The sequence below is a fragment of the Dendrobates tinctorius genome, unplaced genomic scaffold (genome assembly GCF_039654945.1).
Source record: "Dendrobates tinctorius isolate UK_male_01 unplaced genomic scaffold, ASM3965494v1 ptg000171l, whole genome shotgun sequence".
In the NCBI taxonomy this organism is placed as follows: Eukaryota; Metazoa; Chordata; class Amphibia; order Anura; family Dendrobatidae; genus Dendrobates; species Dendrobates tinctorius.
This window is the reverse complement of record NW_027361838.1, coordinates 19,178,342-19,200,001: the sequence shown is the minus strand read 5'-3', so window position 1 is coordinate 19,200,001 and position 21,660 is coordinate 19,178,342. Positions and strand designations below refer to the sequence as shown.

At 41.4% G+C, this 21,660-nt stretch overlaps 1 protein-coding gene across 5 annotated transcripts in view; it reads right to left on the bottom strand.

The window, feature by feature from the left end:
- The window catches only part of PTPRM (protein tyrosine phosphatase receptor type M), a 929,698-nt gene that overhangs the window by 543,784 nt on the left and 364,254 nt on the right, over nucleotides 1-21,660 (bottom strand). For all 5 annotated transcript variants that reach the window (XM_073550942.1, XM_073550938.1, XM_073550940.1 and 2 more), the window contains exon 7: nucleotides 193-486. In XM_073550942.1, coding sequence (XP_073407043.1) covers nucleotides 193-486 — 294 coding nt within the window. The remainder of the gene's footprint in view (nucleotides 1-192; nucleotides 487-21,660) is intronic.

The following is a 21,660-nucleotide window of genomic DNA, read 5'->3' as shown; positions in this document are numbered from 1 at the left end:
ACTACACAATAGGCATAATATGCTCCATTTATCCCACCGGCTCTCTGCTATCTCTTCCACCATAAATCTTCTGATGAAATATATCAGGATATCACAGGGCTTTCCGGTCACAATGTACTAACACTGATGACATTGGAAGGAATAGTTCCTTTAACCATAGTGATTAAATATTCTTTTTTTTTTTCTACTCACCAGCACATTTTGTCCTGGTTCTCAATGCAGGTCCAGGTGATCCAGTTCCACCATCTCCTGGTCTTGTTAACAAGACACTTATCTCGTATTCGGTGTCAGGGTCAAGATGTCCAATCTTATAGCTGGATGAATCCACAGACTGGATGTCAGACCAGGTCCCGCTAGTAGTGCGATACTCTATATCCCTTTCAATGATGGGGCCATCTCCATTTATTGAGTTTGCATTGAGCTGTATCCACAGATATGTTGCTCCAACAGATGATAATTGTGGTGGTGCAATGGGCACAGGCGGTTCTGAAAAAAACCCCAGAATATATAAGTATGCATCATTTATGTACAGTTTACAGCATGTCATTTATAAATAGATTTAAAGGGATTGAGATGGATAATAATAATAATAATAATAATTTTTATTTATATAGCGCCAACAAATTCCGCAGCACTTTACAATTAAGCGGGGACATGTACAGACAATAAATTCAATACAAGTTAAGACAATTCAAACAGTGACATTAGGAGTGAGGTCCCTGCTCGCAAGCTTACAATCTACAAGGATGGATCAATTAAAAACATCCAATGATGGGCATCATTTTCAGGAGTTTATGCCTACAGGAGACGGACAATCAGATGTAGAAGACGGCAGAAACTCCTAAAAAAAAAACTGCTGGCAGAGCTCACGTTCGCTCTGCCGTCACCATTACAGTCTATTGGCCCCGTCGGCGCATGCATCCGCACCCCATTTTGCGGGGAATTTGAGATGTATGCACCGACGGGGACACAGAATGCAATGTGAAAGAACAGCCTCGACTCTAAGGCCGTTATCTGGCGGTGCCAACACAGATTGGGACTAATGCAGCAGGGTGTCACCTATAGTGTAGTTGCTAATCACTTATAACTCAGGTCAGTTTTAAGCCATTAGGTGGTCATTATGGGGTTAACATCCAACACTCATCATAAGTCTTCTAAAAAAGTGATGGAGGCCTAGAAAAAGGGGCAGGACCACTCACAGGCTACCAAATCTATGATGTGGTTTGCTAGAAACTGGCCTAAAGTATAGCTCAAATCTTCACCATCTGACTATCTACCACAGTCAGAGATGCACTAATTTTATTGGAGGGTTAATTCTCCCCAAAGTATACTAGAAAGTTGCAAATATTTTCTTTACACTTTTATTAATCTTCATTTATATAAAACAATGAAATCCCATTAAGGGTAGGCTGTACAGTTATGATGCACGGAGGTGACATCTTCCAAATAAATTGAGGTTTGGGGGCACTTCATGTTTAAGGTAAGTGCCATTTTCTTGCAGTTATTTGGAGACACATGAAAAGAAACTAACACTAAAATATAATTTTCCAATTTCCTACAGAAAATCCCCAATATGATCTCTTTTTAGCCACTGGCTGTTGTGTTAGTAATGATTGAGTGAACGCTATGTGCAGGAACCGTGTGCTGTAAACACTTCCGCACCGAATCCAAATCATTTAACATCAATTTAAGCGATTAAGCTACTTCTTGAACCAGGACGCAATACAATGCTTCATGGAGGATCCTAAGGCAAGTGTGTAACCATGCTTAAAGATCAGTTAATTACTTTCTTGTTTCCTTCTATATATTATGAACTGTTGAACTAAAGCAAAAAGCAAAAGCAAGGTTGAAAGTCTTAAACCATACAGCATTTAGGTGACAGCGCTACAAGTATCACAGATCTGCTGCGTCCAATTATCTGTGGAGACCCCAGGGCTATATGCAGCCACTTGTGCACAGTGAGTAAAAGAGAAGCATTAAGGCAGGGCTATCCTGAAGGCTGGGCAATGTCTGGGACAGCTGATTCTTAGATGAAATATATGGGATTGGTTACACCTGCTGCAAATAGAAAAATACAGCATACACATCTTTGCCTCATAAATGCAACATGCCAACAGGTGAATGTTCTTCCTATGATATGTACAGTTTATTCAGAGCCAAATAAGCTGGATAGAGAATTGTATCATGGGGGCAGCATAAAACCAATGAGGGATTCCATTTTAATATTACATTCTTTAATAGCATAAACAAACGGCAGCCTGGCAGTATTATTTCAATAACTATCTTTACAGATGAGTGAATGTTTTGAAATTCAAATTTGCCAACTTTGTCAAATCTTCCCCCAAAACATTGATTTGTGGCAAATAAATTTGAGTGGCTTTCAATACTGGAAAACATGTAATTGTTTGTAAAAAAACAGAGAACCTCACTGACCATAAGAGCTTACACTCTACAGGAGAGAGAGGACCCTACTGACCATAAGAGCTTACACACAACAGGAGAGAGAGGACCCTGCTGACCATAAGAGCTTACACACTACAGGAGAGAGGACCCCACTGACCATAAGAGCTTACACACTACAGGAAAGAGACAGGACCCCACTGACCATAAGAGCTTACACATTACAGGAGAGAGAGAACCCCACTGGCCAAAAGAGCTTACACTCTACAGGAGAGAGAGGATCCCACTGACCATAAAACCTTACATACTACAGGTGAGACAGGACCCCACTGCCCAAAAGAGCTTACACACTACAGGAGAGGACCCTACTGACCATAAGAGCTTACACACTACAGGAGAGAGGACCCCACTGCCCAAAAGAGCTTACACACTACAGGAGAGAGAGGATCCCACTGACCATAAGAGCTTACACACTACAGGAGAAAGAGGACCCCACTGACCATAAGAGCTTACACACTACAGGAAAGAGAGGATCCCACTGACCATTAGAGCTTACACACTACAGGAAAGAGAGGATCCCACTGACTATAAGAGTTTACACTCTATAAGAGAGAGAGAGAGGACCCCACTGTCCATAAGAGCTTACAATCTATAGGAGAGAGACTTAGGCTATGCTCACATGTTGCGTTTTTGTTCCTTTTTTTAATGCAAATTTTAAGCTGCCTTTTACAGTACCAGCAAAAGCTATGAGATTTCAGAAATCTCATGCACACACATTGCTTTTCTTTCTTGACTGAATTGGAAAACTGCTTCATTTTTAGTGATAAGTGTAAAGTAAAAATTTGCCTACCAAGGTGTGAAACTTAACAATACCTGATCAACTCAAGGGTTCTAAAAGCAGTGTCCTACAAACGCAATGCTCTGCGAAGGTCTTAGGCCTGTTTCACACTTCAGTCTTTTTGCATCAGTCACAATCCAGCATTTTTTTTAAAAAAAGGATCCGTCGCAGATTGTGACAAAACTGATGCGATGGATCCGTTTTCTCGCTGGATCCAACTGCCCAATGTTAGGCGTCAGATTTCTGTCGCTGCACAGCGAGAATCCCAAGACTTCCGGCGGTCTCCCATTCCTCTCCAGCCACAGAGGAGCTTGCTCAGCAAACTCATCGGTCCCAGCGCTCTGCCCAGACCAGCTCCATGGGTTTGCTTGCTGCTGCCACCTCTGGCACAGCTATGGCAGTGCATGCTGCTCAGCAGCGAGATTCTCCAGGAACTAAGTCCTCATGTCGGGCCACTGAGCATGCCCGTCGTGTGATCTCCCATTGGAGATCGAAGGTCATGTGCTCAGGTCCTGCTCGTGTTCGGATTGGCCTATCCGAGAAGCCAGGAAGGTCAGCGCCCAGGTAAGCGCCCAGGCTTAGGCGTAGGTAGGACAGCTGAGTCAGATATTAGTCACTGTCAGTGACTCGGCACACCTCAGAGCAAGTGCTCCACACTCCTTAGCCAGCGTCTATAGCGGCGTTCATGGCAGCGACGCCGCGCGCTCAGTGGCTTAGAAGGACTCTAACCCCGTGCCTTGGGGTGGAGTTCTGTGGCTGTTTGCTGTGCGCTCTGTGGCCGGGCTCTGTGAGCAAAACAGGCTCCGACATTCACTTTCAAGCGGCTGTGCGGTTCTGTGAAGTAACAGAATCCGCTCCTGTTCACACTGGGTGACGTAACACACGTGTGACTTTTCACGCCGCTCTTCCCTTCCGCCATTACCTAGCAGCAGTGTACCACCTCTGCACGGTGGACCCCGGGCTGCGAACACACACTCTACTATTTTATAATGTGGTGCGTTCCACCAGCCCTAACACCCTATCTGTTATTAATATTTGGAGCATGCTCAGTTTAAAAAAATGGAATCCGTTGCTGGATTCCGTCATGTGACGGACAGCGACAGACCTGTCGCCCATAGGCGTCTATTATAGCAAATGACGGATGGCGACGGATCCGTCACTGTCCGACTTTTCGACGGAGACAAAAAATGTTCCTATGGACATTTTTTCCGGCTGATGGACACCGACTATTCGACGGATCCGTCGCATCACGGACGAAAAGGATGGCCATCCGTCACAATCCGTCGGTACAAGTCTATGGGAAAAAAGACGGATCCAGGGGGCAAATCCGTCGGATTCGTTTTTTTTCTCCTAACAACGGATTTTGACTGACGCCAAAAGACTAAAGTGTGAAACAGGCCTTAGGTAAACCATTCCAGACCAATTCTCCTCCCTCGACTGTTACATTTGTAATTGTGTATTTTTTCATAAACTCATATGAACTTTTTTGTTCAGAATAGTCACAATTTTTCAGACATAATTTTTTTTTTCACTAAATAATTTGATCAAATTGCCCTTTTTTCCCAAAATGGTTTTATGGCTTCACATATGTCTTGCATTGGTGACCTAACACCTTGCATTGTTCATGCTTCTATGATGGAAGCAAAGCTGAACTTTGGGATCCTGAAAAATGCAGAAAAAAAGAAAATTCTTTACTGCCAAGAGAGCAGGTTTTGCCTGCAGAAAAAGAAAAACGCAGCAAAACCACAATGTGTCAACATAGCCTAAGGGTACCGTTACACCTAGCGACTCACCAGCGATCCCGACCAGCGATATGACGCGGTCAGGATCACTGGTGAATCACTGGGTGGTCGCTAGTGAGCTGCCACTCAGGCAGATCTCACCAGCGACATCGCTGGGGACGGGGATCGCTACTTACCTGTCAGATGCGGCGATCCTGCGTCCTCCCGCCAGGCTCCACGCGTCGCTTGTCGTCACAGCAGGAAGCCCAGCAGGAAGTGGACGACGAGGAATGGTCCTGCAGCTTCTCGCGCGATCAGCGATAATCAGCGGGGGAGCCGGTCGGAGGTAAGTATCACATGCAGCGATATCGTTAGCAATATCGCTGTAACGTCACAAAATCGGTGACTTTACAGCGATATTGCTAGCGATATCGCAGTGTGTAACGGGGGCTTTACTCAGTGATTCTGGAGATGAAATTCTGGTGATGAAAAACAATTCTGTCGGACAAACTGTGATCCACTGAGAACCACTGATCTGTGATGCCGAGATACTGACCAACACTGTACAGGATATGCTAATCCGTTAGATGTCATCGGTGCAAGGCTTTGTGGGGAGGCCAGAGTGGCAATGCAAAAATGACGTAAGCCTGCTCTTTGATGGTTTAGCAATGGTGCAGGGCAACTTATTTGGGGGCGAACTGCAAATTGAAGCTTAAAATGTTTCAATTAACGCGAAGCGAAGAATTTTGAGAAATTTTACTCAAACTCAATCCTCCACTAGAGTTGAGCGAAACAGGTCGGTCAGATTCATAAGTTGCCGACTTATGGCAAAGTCGGGTTTCGCTGACCGAAACCCGACCACAGTGTGAAGTCGGTCATGCGGTCGGCAAAACGAGCGCCAAAGTCGGATTTCCCAGCATGCTTGCACGTGACTTTTTTCAACCACTGAGCAAGGACGTACACTGTGGGCAACGAGATGACATGTGCAGGGTCCGGGGAGAGAGAGTTTTCGCGCACTTTAAAAAAGCAGTCCGGCATGTAGGTGTGTTTACTGTCCTCCACTCCCTGCCGACTTTGCTTCCCCATTGACTTACATTGGGTTTCGTGTTTCTGTCGGACCTTCGACTTTTCCCAATAGTCGGCCAATTTCGTTCGACTCTACTTTTGAGAAAGTCGGGTTTCATGAAACCCGACTCGACCCTAAAAAAGGCAAAGTCGCTCATCTCTATCCTCCACTAATTGATCTGTTCATCTCCAATTACCACGCAAGATTGCAAAGAATGTTATTTTCTTCAGCCAAAAGGCATCATCAGCAGGGTGCTTGCGTAGGAGGTTTTGGAATTATAAAATCCCTGTACTACCAAGTTGATTTAGGTTCAATCCTGCTGGAAAATAAATCTGTGAAGAAAATTGTTGATGATGCAGAAACATCTGTGTTAATTGCAACATAAGTCTAAGTTTACACCTGCGCCACAAATTCCATTTTTTCTTCATCATGCAGTAAGTAGAAGCACAAAAACTAAGCTGACACAATGCTGTAGGAGAATAATGACGCCTGATGGGCCCCATTAACAAGGTCTGTTGTGCTTTTCATGCTTTTCGTGATGTTTCTTGTATTTACAGGAAACACCAGCCTTCTTATCAAATATAGCATGACAGAATCTGCTGGAGATGTGAACAGCGCTAAAATGGTAGTCTACTAAAACGGCCATAAAAAGACCTACATTTTTAAATCTAGAAGTTCCAAAGGGACTGTAACTGTGAACAGGTAGAAGAACCACCCAAGTAGCAGCTGTGTAAATGTGTTGACATTAGAATACCATTTAGGGAGCATTTTATAACTGCGACACATGGTCAGATTTTTGACAGATTTCATTTATGTAAATGCATACTTTCTGTATCCCTGAATTAACCCTTTAGTGGCAGAGCCAATTTGGGACTTATCCCCTTAACAACCAGAGGTATTTTTGGTTTTGCATTTTCATTTTTTGCTCCCCTTCTTCCTAAAGCCATAACTTTTTTATTTTTTGGTCAAAATTTACATGTCAGTGCTTGTTTTTTTGTGAGACGAGTTGTACTTTTGAAAGACACCATTGGTTTTACCATGTCGTGTACTAGAAAACAGGAAAAAAAATCCAAGTGTGTTGAAATTTTAAAAAAAGTGCAATCCCACAGTTATTTTTTGGTGTTTTTTACCATGTTCACTAAATGCTAAAACTAACCTGACACTATGATTCTCCAGGCCATTACGAGTTCATAGACATCAAACATGTCTAGGTTCTTTTTATATACATGGTGAAAAAAAATTTCAAAATTTGTTTAACCCCCTTTGAGACAAAGCCCTTTTTCGTTTTTGCGCTTCTGTTTTTCGCTCCCCTTCTTCCCAGAGCAATAACTTTTTTTTTCCATCAGTATGGCCATGTGACGGCTTGTTTTTTTGTGGGATAATTTGTACTTTTGAACGACATCATTGGTTTTACCATATCGTGTACTCAAAAACGGGAAACAAATTCTAGGTTCTTTTTTATTTAAGTGATGAAAAAAATCCAAGGTTTGCTTAAAAAAAAAAGCGCGTAATTTTCCAAGACCGTAGTGTCTCCATTTTTCGTGATCTCGGGTTCGGTGATTCACAACCATAGAGGTCTGCAGGAAACCTCTGGTTGTCATGCCAATGTAAGAACATAATCCAGCTCCACGATAAAGTGAAAAACGATTTATTCACTTACAATGATTACAGGATAGAGGATAAAATATCAGCATAGGTGATATTTTATCCTCTATCCTGTAATCATTGTGAGAGAATAAAGAATTCGTCTTTCACTTTATCGTGGAGCTGGATTATCTTCTTACATTGGAAATTTCATACGCCATGACACGGCGTCTCCGTGCTCCGATTCTCAAGATGTCTTTACTGGTGAGCTGGACTTTGTTCTATATGTCATGCCAACCCATCGGTGACCTGCAATTATGTGACGGGGTTCACCGATAGGCAGATTTCCGGTGCCATTGCCGGAAACGCACATTAAATGCTGCTGTCAGAGTTTGACAGCGGAATTTAACAGGTTAATAGCCGTGGGTGGATTGCAACTCCACCCGCGGCTGTTCCGGGCACATGTCAGCTGTTCAAAACAGCTGACATGTACTGGGAAAGATGTGGGCTCACTGCCGGAGCCCACATCACAGGGGAGACAAAACATGAACTGTACTAGAATGGTGAATGTCATGAAGGGGTTAAAAAAATTGCTCCATTTTTCGATACTCGTAGCGTCTCCTTTTTTCGTGATCTCGGGTTGGTTGAAGGCTTATTTTTTGCGGGCTGAGTTGGCATTTTTAATGATACCATTTTGGTGCAGATAAAATCTTTTGACCGCCCGTTATTGCATTTTAATGCAATGTTGTGGCAACCAAATAAACATAAAACTGGCGTGTTTTTTTTTTCTCGTTACACTATTTAGGGATCAGGTTAATTTTTTTATATTGATAGATTGGGCAATTCTGAATATTTATATTTTTTTATTTTTATAAATATTTTTCAAAACATTTTTTTTTACTTTTGGCATGCTTCAATAGTCTCTATGGGAGACTAGAAGCTGCCATAACCCGATCGGCTCTGCTACATACAGGCAATGATCAGATTGCCTGTATGTAGCAGAATTGCTGACTTGCAATGAGTGCCGACCACCAGGCAGCGCTCATAGCAATCCGGCATTTACAACCATAGAGGTTTGAAGGAGATCTCTGGTTGTCATGCAGACTCACCGGTGAACCACGATCACGTGATGGGAGTCACGAATGGGCAGAATTCCGGCACAATTGCCGGAAGTGCATGTTAAATGATGCCGCTGTTAGCTGGTTCAGGGGGTTCAAAACAGCTAACATGTGCCAGGAAAGATGTAGGCTCAACGCCAGAGCCCACATCAAACAGAGGGAGTCTGACATCGGCGTACTATTACGCCTGATATCGGAAAGGGGTTAATGACCAGGCCAATTTTTACAATTCTATCTACTGTCACGTTATGAAGTTATAGCTCTGATACACTTCAACATATCCCACTGATTCTGAGATTGTTTTTTGTGACATATTGTACTTCATGTTAATTGTAAAATTTATTCGCTAAAACTTGCGTTTATTATGAAAAAAAATGGAAATTTTGCAAAAATTTTCAAAAAATTTAGCAATTTTCAAACTTTTTTTTGCACCCTTAAATCAGAGAGTGATGTCACCCAAAATAGTTAATAAACAACATTTCCCACATGTCTACTTTACATCAGCACAATTTTGGAAACATTGTTTTGCTAGGACGTTAAAAGAGATAAAAGTTGACCAGCGATTTCTCATTTTTCCAACAAACTTTACAATGGACCTGATTTATCAAGCAGTTTTTGCTAGAATTCTGGAATAAAACTGTTTACTGCGCTGTAAAATTTTGTAATTGAAAGATGTGCAAAAAAATTGTGACTTTTAGCAATTTTACACCAGTCTCAAAGTTCCGACAAGTTATTGAAAAGTGGGTGTATCTCTTGTCAGAAGTGGTCACACATATCCAACAAAATTCATGATAATTTGTGGCACAATAGTGATGTAAGTTATGACAGTAATGTACCTGCCTGTCTTGGATTACTGACAGTGGGGCACAACAGTTGAAAAATGTGCTAAATTATTGAAAGAAGGAAACAAAACGCCTCTGAATTTGAGGCATCTTCCTCCAGCACTGGCATACAATACACCAGTCTTAATGATATTACTAATTAAAATAAAAAAGCTGATGTGAGTCATATACTTACTGCTTCCACAATTTTAATTAATAGCTGTGCGCTCTTATTCATAAGCAATAAAAACAATCTAAAATGAGAGAAAAAGAATAAAGCACGCTACATAATGACTAATTATCAATGTGACTTTTAATATAATTTAATATGTAACAAAATATAATACAACTAGATGGTGGCCCGATTCTATCGCATCGGGTATTCTAGCGTCTCTGTTAAAATAAAAAATAGTGATGTACTCACCTTCCGACGGCCCCCAGACTCTCTCTCTCCTCTCACCATGCTCCCGGCATCTTCCGGTTCCAGTAATGCTTTGCATGAAACACCGCTGATGACGTTGTGCTCTCGCGAGAGTGACGTCATCTTCAGCCCTTCTCGCTATGCATTACTGGTGCCGGAAGATGCCGGGCGCATGGTGAGAGGAGAGAAAGAATCCGGGGGCCATCTGGAAGGTGAGTATATAACTATTTTTTACTTTAACAGAGACTCTAAGATACCCGATGCGATAGAATCGGGCCACCATCTAGTGTATCATACTCCTGTTACACCCGGAGCTGCTGTCACTGTTCTGCTATTACCTAATGTATTGTACTCCAGTTACAGCCAGAGCTGCAGTCACTGTTCTGCTGTTACCTAATATATTGTACTCCAGTTACACACAGAGCTGCTGTCACTGTTCTGCTGTTATCTAATGTATTGTACTCCAGTTACTCCCAGAGCTGTAGTCACTATTCTGCTGTTACCTAATGTATTGTAGTCCAGTTACACCCAGAGCTGCAGTCACCATTCTGCTCTTACCTAATGTATTATACTCCTGTTACAGCCAGAGCTGCAATCACTGTTCAGATCTTACCAAAATGTATTGTACTCAAGTTACACCCAGAGCTGTAGTCACTGTTCGGCTGTTACCTAATGTATTGTACTCCAGTTACACCCAGATCTGCAGTCACTGTTCTGCTGTTGCCTAATGTATTGTACTCCAGTTACACCCAGATCTGCAGTCACTGTTCTGCTGTTACCTAATGTACTCCTGTTACACCCAGAGCTGCAGTCTGTTCTGCTGTTACCTAATGTATTGTACTCCAGTTACACCAAGAGCTGCAGTCACTGTTCTGCTGTTACCTAATGTACTCCTGTTACACCCAGAGCTGCAGTCACTGTTCTGCTGTTACCTAATGTAGTGTACTCCAGTTACACCCAGAGCTGCTGTCACTGTTCTACTTTTCCCTAATGTATTGTAGTCCAGTTACACCCAGAGCTGCAGTCACTATTAAGATCTTACCTAATGTATTGTAGTCCAGTTACACCCAGAGCTGCAGTCACTTTTCTGCTCTTACCTAATGTATTGTACGCAAGTTACACCCAGAGCTGCAGTCATTGTTCTACTGCTACCTAATGTATTGTACTCCAGTTACACCCAGAGCTGCAGTCACATTATATATTTTTTTCTTTTTTTTTAAATCGTGGCAATCTATCATTTATTAGAAAAATTATACCCTCATTGTCCTCTACAATATCTCCTCTCTCTTAACACCACTCTTAGAAAACCAGATTAGTTCATTAACTGAGAGTCGGGCAACATTCTGCTAAATATCATCATAGCTAAATCTTAAAGACATGAATGTCAGAATCCATAGTGAATCCACATTAAACACTATAGTACAAATTAATAAAAGCATCAATCAGGATCTTATTATCTGCATGCTAGCAGTTTATGAAAATGTTATCATATATAACATAAATGGAAACATTAACGTTAGGAAGAATATATTGGATTGTCGGTTATAAAGCCCACCGGCAGCAGCGCTCCTGCCCTCCACACTTCTCTTAGACCGTCCGTCCTTTAATATTTTTAGAGGACAATTTAACTGACATTTCACTAATACTTCTGGGGAACTGCAGATATTAGACAGAACACAGTCCTAGCCGAAGCTTTATCTTTTAATGTCATAATATTTTTCATGTTTGTGATAAGTAAAACATTTTATCGCTAAATAGAGCTTAGCCAGTTCTCCAACAAATACAAAGAATACATTTAGTCGCTTTCTTTCGAGAATACAAAGAATACTGCAGATCTTACTATTTCAAAGAACATATAAGAAGCCAATGTTTCAATAAATGCCTCGGCTCCTTATAGGAGGAAAAAAAAAAGTCGTTTTCTGATATTATCTTGAATCCTCCTGCAGACTCGAAATGAAAATGACTAAGCTGCAGAATGAATGTGGGGTTTTTCTTCTTAGAAGCAACAAAGTTAAGTTCTGGCAGAAGAAGCTGAGCTGTGAATAGAAGTGGGTCAGCGGTGCTACAGATGGCTTCCCCTACATGCCCTCTGTTAAATGCTGAAAACCAACTTCTAAAAGCCGACAGACACCTAGCTTTTCCTTGCCTGAACTCAATAAGTAGGGTGAGCCCTGCAATAATCAGATGTCTGCTCAGAAAGCGCCATTAGAGTGCTCTTTGTCTGGGTGATAATGCCCCGGTGACCATGCCAATATTAGAAAAGTTTAGCCAGTGAACCATATGTAGAAGACTAATATGCTTCTCCAAACGCATTAAATCAATTCTGCCCTGCTGCCTGCCTTTTGTTCCTATGTATTTTAATAACAGCTAGGGTAAAGAGTCGGTGTGGGTATTAGAACAATCCAGCCTTGGGCATCATTATCTGAGATTTCCATCTTCACAAGGAAGCGATAACAGAACGTGAGGAGAGCCGAACATAAATAACTTTTCGCTTTTTTTTCTTTTTAGAGAGATTAGCCAAATCTTGACTTTCAACATCTGATAATTTTGACAGTTCATAGCTCATTGTTCAGCAGTCACTAAAAACTGACAGATATTTAATAGGGGACAAAATAATCTTAAAGTATAAAAATACAAGGAAAGGAAACGATTTACTGTAGATTCATCATACAGAGGAAGGGAAACCTCTCAGTTTAAGTCACTGGACTTTCAACATGTGAAACGAGAGGGCCAGAATGAGGTGGATAAGATCTGGGATTGTTTTAAATGCAGGTACCCTACACAATAATTGGACAAATCAAAGTGATCATTTCATTTTTGGACACCCAAATATTTTAAAATAAAGGCATTCCCTACTTTCCTGCACATGATCTTCCAACATTTACATGATAATAGATACCTATTGCCTGAATGACCTGTTATGTCAATGACTAACAAATCTCAAGCAAGAGCAAACAAGCACAATGCTTACATGCACTTTTCGATAGAGCTTGTATGCGTTGCTCCATAGCTGGCCAATAAATCTGGAGTGCACTGTTGGCTCCTGATACGGCTAGTTTCAATGTCTCTGGGCTCTTTTGATACCATACAGGTAAAGATGTCAACAATACCGCTGTCCGGAATGATCAATCAAGCAGGAACGCAACACCTAGCAAGTAGGAGACTGAGAGGCTGGGAAGCAGTGAATTCCTGATCAAGAAAATTAACAACTTTCTACACAGCTGAATTTCAGTATACTGGGTTACTGATACAAAACAGAAGATACGCCCACGTATAAGGGAACTGTTGCATTTTTGCATCCAGATTTTGCAAAGAAAATCTAAAGCAAAACACAGTAGCAAAGAAATGGATAAGAATTGAGAAAATTTCATTTCAGCTATGGATTTATTGCAGAATTGCCTTATTTAGTACAATAAAAAAAGTTAACGTTTTCAGAAAAAAAAATGTAGCAGATTTTGCAGCAGATTACCTGAAGATACAGAGTAAAATACAAAGGTGCCGATAATTGTAATATAAAAAAAACGCCAGACCCCCTTTGCAGTCTCTGTATATTGGCCTCAATCAATTACAGGTCACGTAAACACTGGCATGCAAGATTTGGTGGGCTTCTGAAACACAAATTTGCCTCCAGATTTTTGGGGATTTTTTAATAAAAATTTCTGCAGCAAGTCTGTTACCTGTGGACGTACTCAAAGAATGGGAACTGTACTACATGTAAAAGTTATCACTTCAGATTAAAGGGGTTAGCCAAGACTATTTAATTTTTTATTACAGGTCTAAGAACTAACAGGTAGGTAGTTGCTAACTACCTCCCTGTTGTGCCTGGCCAGAGAAATAACAGACAGCTTCCGCAAGCATTTCATTGGCTTGCGCTCATGTTGCGTCGAGAGGGCAGCAGCTTCTCTTACGCTAGGTAGTTGTCTTTGTTAGCCACTAACTGCCTGTTAGTTTTTAGGCCCAAGAAAAATAAAACAGTACTGGACTACCCCTTTAAATGGGATGCTGTATTACGGATGGGGCTATAATGCAACTTGACTATGACATATTACGTGGCCAAAGCTTGCTGTGTGTTGCTACTACATTGTAGTACAGCACAAGTGAATTGCGACATCGAAAATACTGCAACATGAAAGGCAAATTCAATCAGGTATGATTTTTTTCGACTTGCTTGGCACACTTGCAGTACCTGAGGAGTCAGACTGCACCCGATTCACTTGTACTGCTCTACGATGTAGCAGCGACACATAACTTTGGTCATACAACCTGTAGGTGACCAAAGTTGCCTCATAGCCCCAGTCTAAGGCCATGTTCACATTGTTCAGTATTTGGTCATTTTTTTACCTCAGTATTTATAAGTCAAAACTAGGAGTGAAACAGTCATAGGAAAAGCATAAGAGAAACATGTCACCACTTCTGCATTCTGTCACCCACTCCTGGTTTTGGCTTACACTGAGGTAAAAAAAAAACCTCACCAAATACTGAAAGTGTGAACGTGGCCTTAAAGGGGTTGTCCGGGCTTTTCACATAATCTCAGTACATATCTGGGCTGCAGAATGGTGACAATAAGTAATTTACCTTCTGTCACCAGTTTGCAGGGTTTTCTAGATATCACTCTCTTGCTTCTGAGCAGAACGTCCAAGGGGGGGTGTTCTGGCATTGAAATGAGAACTGGTCATTTCCTCCTACTCTACTAAAAACCTGCCCTCTATAGCAACAACCCCACCGTCCATAGCAACAGGCCCTCCCCATCCACATGAACAAGCCCTCCTCACACAGTAACAAATCCTCCCCCTCTAGCAGCCTCAGTGCAGAGAGCAGAACCACCTAGCTGCTCCTCCACCAGACACACACCGAACAGTGATCTATAGAAAGTGAAACTGTAGTGAGGAGGGAAAATCGTCCTGTATTCTGGGCCAGTAGAGTAGGAGGAAACGACCATTTCTCATTTCAATGCCAGAAGACACCCCCCCCTTTGGACGTTCTGATCAGAAGCAAGAGAATGATATCTAGAAAACCCTGCAAACTGGTGACAGAAGGTAAATTACTTATTGCCACCATTCTGCAGCCCAGATATGTACTGAGATTATGTGAAAAGCCTGGACAACCCCTTTAATCTGACTCTCGATAGGATCAACAGAGTCCATGTGAAGTAAGCTGACAACTCTTATTCATGACCAAGTACAGTTACACAGCAGCATTCCACCACAATTATACACCACTATATATTGTATTTACTTTTTGCAGTACCTGCCGGCAATGAATGAAGTGTTTATTGCATCCTTGCACAGAGTATACTGAGCATCGCCTGCAAGACACGTCTGTAATAGGGGCTGATGTATCTTACATTCCTTTGGCAGGTGCAATATTTGTCCAATACATTTATATGGACATGTTAAGAGCTGCGGACCACAGTGCAGAGCACCCTGAGGATGTTACCTGCTCAGTGACTGAATCTCCGGATGAGCTTTTCCAAATTAACCGCAAATCCTGAACTTCCACAATGTGGTCTAGATTTATTTCTCATTTTGGATTGGTTTATACGCAAAGTAAGCAATAAAATTTCCTAATAACCTTTCCACGATCCTCAAGACAAAAAAACACATTTTTTTCCTACTAGCACCGATACTGTAAGGTTTATTAGAAAGTAATAGCATTGTAAATATTTTTAATGAAGTCTTAATTCTTTTTTTTTTTATTAGTTTTTAGTTTAGTGAATAAAAGCAAGGAAATAAACAGCTCTGGATAATTAATTTGTTTTTCACCTGCAGTTTCTCTTTCAATAAGATCAGATATTCCTTTTTTATTTAGCCCACTAGACATCGGCTGACTATAGGGCAACTAGATTTGTAGAACTATAGGAATCCAAAAGACAACCTATCATTATGACAGTTCTCCTCAGATAAGAGTTTAACCCCTTCACTACCAAGGGTGGTTTGCACGTTAACTCCCGGGCCAATTTTTACAATTCTGACCACTGTCCTTTTATGAGGCCATAACTCTGGAACGCTTCCATGGATCCCAGTGATTCTGACATTGTTTTCTCGTGACATATTGTACTTCATGTTAGTGGTAAAATTTCATTCATATAACTTGCGTTTATTTGTGAAAAAAATGGAAATTTGGCGAAAATTTTGAAAATTTTGCAATTTTCCACATTTGAATTTTTATGCCCTTAAATCACAGAGATATGACACACAAAAAACTTAATAAGTAACATTTCCCACATATTTACTTTACATCAGCACAATTTTGGAACCAAAATTTTTTTTTGTTAGGAAGTTATAAGGGTTAAAAGTTGACCAGCGATTTCTCATTTTTGCAACACCATTTTATTTTTACGGACCACATCACATTTGAAGCCACTTTGAGGGGTCTATATAATAGAAAATACCCAAAAGTGACACCATTCTAAAAACTGCACCCCTTAAGGTGCTCAAAACCACATTCAACGAGTTTATTAACCCTTCAAGTGCTTAACAGGAATTTTTTGAATACTTAAAAAAAAAATGAACATTTAACTTTTTTTCACAAAAAAAATATTTCAGGTTCAATTTTTTTTATTTTACCAAGGGTAACAGGAGAAATTGGACTGCAAAAATTATTGTGCAATTTGTCCTAAGTACGCTGATACCTGATATGTGGGGGGGAACCACTGTTTCGGCGCATGGCAGAGCTCAGAAGGGAAGGAGCGTCGTTTGACTTTTACAATGCAAAATTGGCTGGAATTCAGATCGGACGCCATGTCACGTTTGGAGAGCCCCTGATGTACCTAAACAATGGAAACTCCCCACAAGTGACCCCATTTTGGAAACTAGACCCCCCAAGGAACTTATCTAGATATGTTGTGAGAACTTTGAACCCACAAGGGCTTTACAGAAGTTTATAACGTACAGCGGTACAATTAAAAAATCATATTTTTTCCACAAAATGATCTTTTCACCCCCAATTTTTATTTTCCCAAGGGTAACAGGACCCTAAAAGTTATTGTGCAATTTGTCCTGAGTACGCTGATACCCCATATGTGGGGGTAGACCACTATTTGGGCGCATGACAGAGCCCGGAAGGGAAGCAGCGCCATTTGACGATTTTGGCTGGAATTGAGATCGGACACCATGTCGCGTTTGGAAAGCCCCTGATGTACCAAAACAGTGGAATCCCCCCACAAATGACACCATTTTGGAAACTAGACCCCCCAAGGATCTTATCTAGATGTGTGGTGAGCACTTTGAACCCCCAAGGGCTTCACAGAAGTTTATAACGCCCAGGCGTGAAAATAAAAAAACAATTTTTTTTCCACAAAAATGATATTTTTGCCCCCAATTTTTTATTTTCCTAAGGGCAACAGGAGAAATTGGACCCCAAAAGTTGTTTTGCAAATTGTCCTGAGTAGGCTGATACCCCATATGTGGGAGTAAAACACTGTTTGGGCGCATGGCAGAGCTTGGAAGGGAAGGACCACCATTTGACTTTTTCAACGCAGAACTGGCTGGAATTGAGATCAGACGCCATGTTGCGTTTGGAGAGCACCTGATGTGCGCAAATAGTGGAAACCCCCAATTCTAACTCCAACCCTAACCCCAACACACCCCTAACCCTAACCCTAGCCCTAACCTTAGCCCTAGCCCTAATCCTAATGGGAAAATGGAAATAAATACATTTTTTTAATTTTATTATTTTTCCCTAACTAAGGGGGTGATAACGGTGGGTTTGATTTACTATTTATGGCGGTATTTATGTTTGGCAGCTGTCACACGCTAAAAGACGCTTTTTATTGTAAAAATTGTTTTTGTATCACCACATATTGAGAGCTATAATTTGTCCATATTTTGACCCACCGAGTCATTTGAGGTCTTATTTTTTGCGGGACGAGTTGACGTTTTTATTGGTACCATTTTCGGGCACGTGACATTTTTTGATGGCTTTTTATTTTGTTTTTTGGGACGCAGAATTTACAAAAACCAGCGTTTCATGAATTTCTTTTGGGTGGTGCGTTTACGCCGTTCCGCGTGCGATAAAATTGATAAAGCGGTTTTCTTCTTCGGGTCAGTACGGTTACAGCAATACCCCATTTATGTCTTTTTTTATGTTTTGGCGCTTTTATGCAATGAAATGACGTTTTCAGCGGTACCATGTATATTTATATGCGTCTTTTTGATCGCGCGTTATTGCACTTTTTGTTCGGCGGTATGATAATAAATCATTATTTTTTGCTTCATTTTTTATTTTTATTTTTTAAGGGGTTCGCTTAAGGGGTTAACTAATGGGACAGCTTTGTAGGGCGGGTCATTACGGACGCGGCGATACCTAATATGTGTACTTTTATTGTTTTTTTTTATTTCCAAAAAATGAATTTATTGGGGAATATTTTTTTTTTTAATTTATTTAGCGATTTTTTTTAAATTAATTTTACCCCTTTTTTTTTTTTACTTTATTACAGTGTCCCAGAGGGGACATAATTGTCCTGTGACAGATCGCTGTGACAGATCAGCAATCTGTCACAGGCAGTGTGCAGGTTTCCTCCTTGCCTGCGCTTTGCAGGCACTGAGGAAGCCAGCTTCCTGCAGGCCCCCGGAGGTCCCCGCCGCCATATTGGATCCGGGGACCTGCAGGAAAGGAGACTCCAGCAGCAGCGCTGCACATTGCGCTGCTGTGGGGGGCTCAGGGAAGCACGGAGGGAGCCCCTTCCCTGCCGATGCTTCCCTTTAACCCCCGGTACACCGCGATCGTATTTGATCGTGGTGTACAAGGGGTTAACGTGTCGGGGGGGGGCAGTCCGTGACCGCCCCTGACACATTGTGCCGGGTGTCAGCTATGATAATTAGCTGACACCAGGCCGCGATAAGCGGCGCTCACCACGTGGGCGCCGCTTATAGCTATGACGTAATATTCCGTCCATGGTAATTAGGGCCCAGGGACATGGACGGAATATTACGTCCAATGAAGGAAAGGGGTTAATTCTTCTAATTGAGCAAATTGCTGTATATGCATTCACTACTAGAGATGGGCGGACTCCTGGAGGATCGAGTCCGGCGGGTTCGGCAGAAGAGTTACAAAAAGTTCGGGTTTGGGTACCTGAACAGCACCTGGTCCCAAACCAAGACTGCATTCACTTGAATGGAGGGTCCGAAAATCCATTGTTTGCCACGCTGTCATGTGCATGACAGCGTGACAAACACCACTTCTGATCGGTCAGAGCCGCTGTTGCCACGCTGTCAAAAGACAGCGTGAGCGCTCAGCTGTGACCAGAGGTATAAACTTTGCTTCCTGTCACTGTTGTCAGTGGATGGGACTACAGCTCCCATCATACGACACCTGCTGCTGCTAATAACAGCAAGAGCAGGAGCGGCTGATGGGTGTATTCATTAGCCGGCTCCTGCTCTGTAAATAAATAATTTTAAAAAAAACGGCGTGGGGTCCCCCCATTTTTGACATCCAGCCTTGCTAAAACAGACAGCTGGGGGCTGGTATTCTCAGGCTGGTAAGGAGCCATGGATACTGGCCCCCCCGCCTAAAAATAGCAGCCCACAGCTGCCCAGAAAAGGCACATCTATTATATGCAGTGTCAATGACCAGCAGTGGTGTCATTGAGGTTACCTCTGGTCACTGAGGCTGCGTTCCCAGATGGGATGAAGTGCCGTGACCTCGGTGAGATCCCTGCTAGCACTGAGAGAAGTCCTTGTTCGAAGTTCAGCACCGGAACCAAGGACACTTTGACGTTCAGGTTCGCTCATCTCTAGTTACTATAAACGTACCCCTACCATAATAATAATTATATTATTAATTTATTTATTTATTTAAAACTTTCATTGCAGTCTCAGGTTGTTTTTAAATACATTTCCAGGGACACTTTATGCCTTAGTACTTTATGGGGAAATTCAATATTTTATCAATTATAATACTTGAATTAAAACATATATATATATATGTTTTCTAATCTTCAATGTCATTATCCATGTTTAAAAAAAAAAGCGCTAAACTTTCAGTTTTATGACACTGAGTCTACTAATAAAATGACTCTTCCTCGTCTCTAAAGTTTAAAAAGAAAAATCGCCAAAAAGCCGGTGACATAGTAAAATAATAAAATAACTTAAACTCATCAAGTAAATGCTCCGCAACTCCAGGTATTACTGCGTAAATGGTGATGGAGAGCGATTGGCACAAAATTCTTAAATCAGGTGAAAATGTGGGCAGTCAAAAAGTCATCATTGTTGGTCAGCTAACAAAGACCACCAGCAGGGGCATCAGAGCTGCAGGGAATTTACCTGGTAAGTAAAAGTTATTTTACACTTTATCATATCCTCTGCTTTCTGCTTATTTAACCCATTAAGGACTGAGCAAATTTTGACCTTAATGACCACTTTCACTTTATGGGGTTATTAGTCTGAAAAGCTTCAACGTATCCCACTGATTCTGAGAATGTTTTTTCGTGACATATTGTACTTCATTATAGTGGTAACATTTCTTCGACATGACGTCCTAGACCCCAGAGATTTTCCGACTCTGGTGGACACTACGGCCTTAATCCTGATTCGCCGTTTTAAAACGATAATGAGGGAATAAGTACCCTTAGCGGATGCCGTTTTAATGCGTATCAGTCATCGTTAAGGGGTTAAAAACCCTTTGAATGCTCCCAACTATGGTGACGAAAAATACATGAAATAATAAAACACAACTGTTCCAGCCGATGAGGTAAATTATCATCAGTCAAATTTTTCCTTAGATCATTTGTAGAACAAATATAAAACCATTTTAACTAACAATAAAAAATACTTTAGTTAACAACTTGTTTGCAGGAGTTCATGTTTGGCTAAGAAAACATTTACACAGTACTGTTCATCAAAGACGCCCCACAAGTGTCTTAGGAGACTCCTCTCCGCAGCTGCTTTCTTATGGAACTCACTTCTTTATAAAATGCGAGACATTTGCATAAATATTTCTCTACATTTCTGCATTGTAATATCTATATTTTTATACTTTATTCATTTAAGTAAGATTCTGAACATTTTCTTTCTAATTTTTCATTTTCTGATTGTAGATTATAGTCTTAAAAATAAATAAAATATCTCCCTGTCTTTATAGATGTATATAAACCGTATATATAATTAAATAATATTATTGATATTGTTATTCAATGGGACCCACCCATGGAGCTTCTTACCAATTGTGACATACTTATTATGGATGATTCGATTAAAACTGCATTCCACAAATACAGATACGTCGGTATGTCAATTTTTCAAGTCACTTCAAGCATTCTTCAATTGCAGTGTTATTGACTATCAGTAATACTGGAAGCACTGGGCATCCCCATCACAAGCTCATAGGTTTTTGTCTGGTGCCTTAGATCCCTGGACAAGCACCACTCACTGTAGCAAGGTTGATGAATGCAATGGTGGAGCAGGAGGCCATCAAACCTCTGGCTTTGGCTAGACACACATTTGCATCGTATCTGTCTGCAATGCTTTTCTATTCAGTAGTATTGTATGGGGCAGGCCTAAATTGCCCAGTAACAACACCACACCTGGACAAGACACCAGTGCAGGCTGATAAATAGGCTGCGGGCTGAAGGGGGGTTGTGAAAGAGGTTTACAGCCCAATCTGATTCATTTATAAGTGCAAGCAAAGGACCAGCACTGCTGCTGTATTGCAGGACTATCAGTGTATTACTGGATCAGGACCTACGGATGCCTA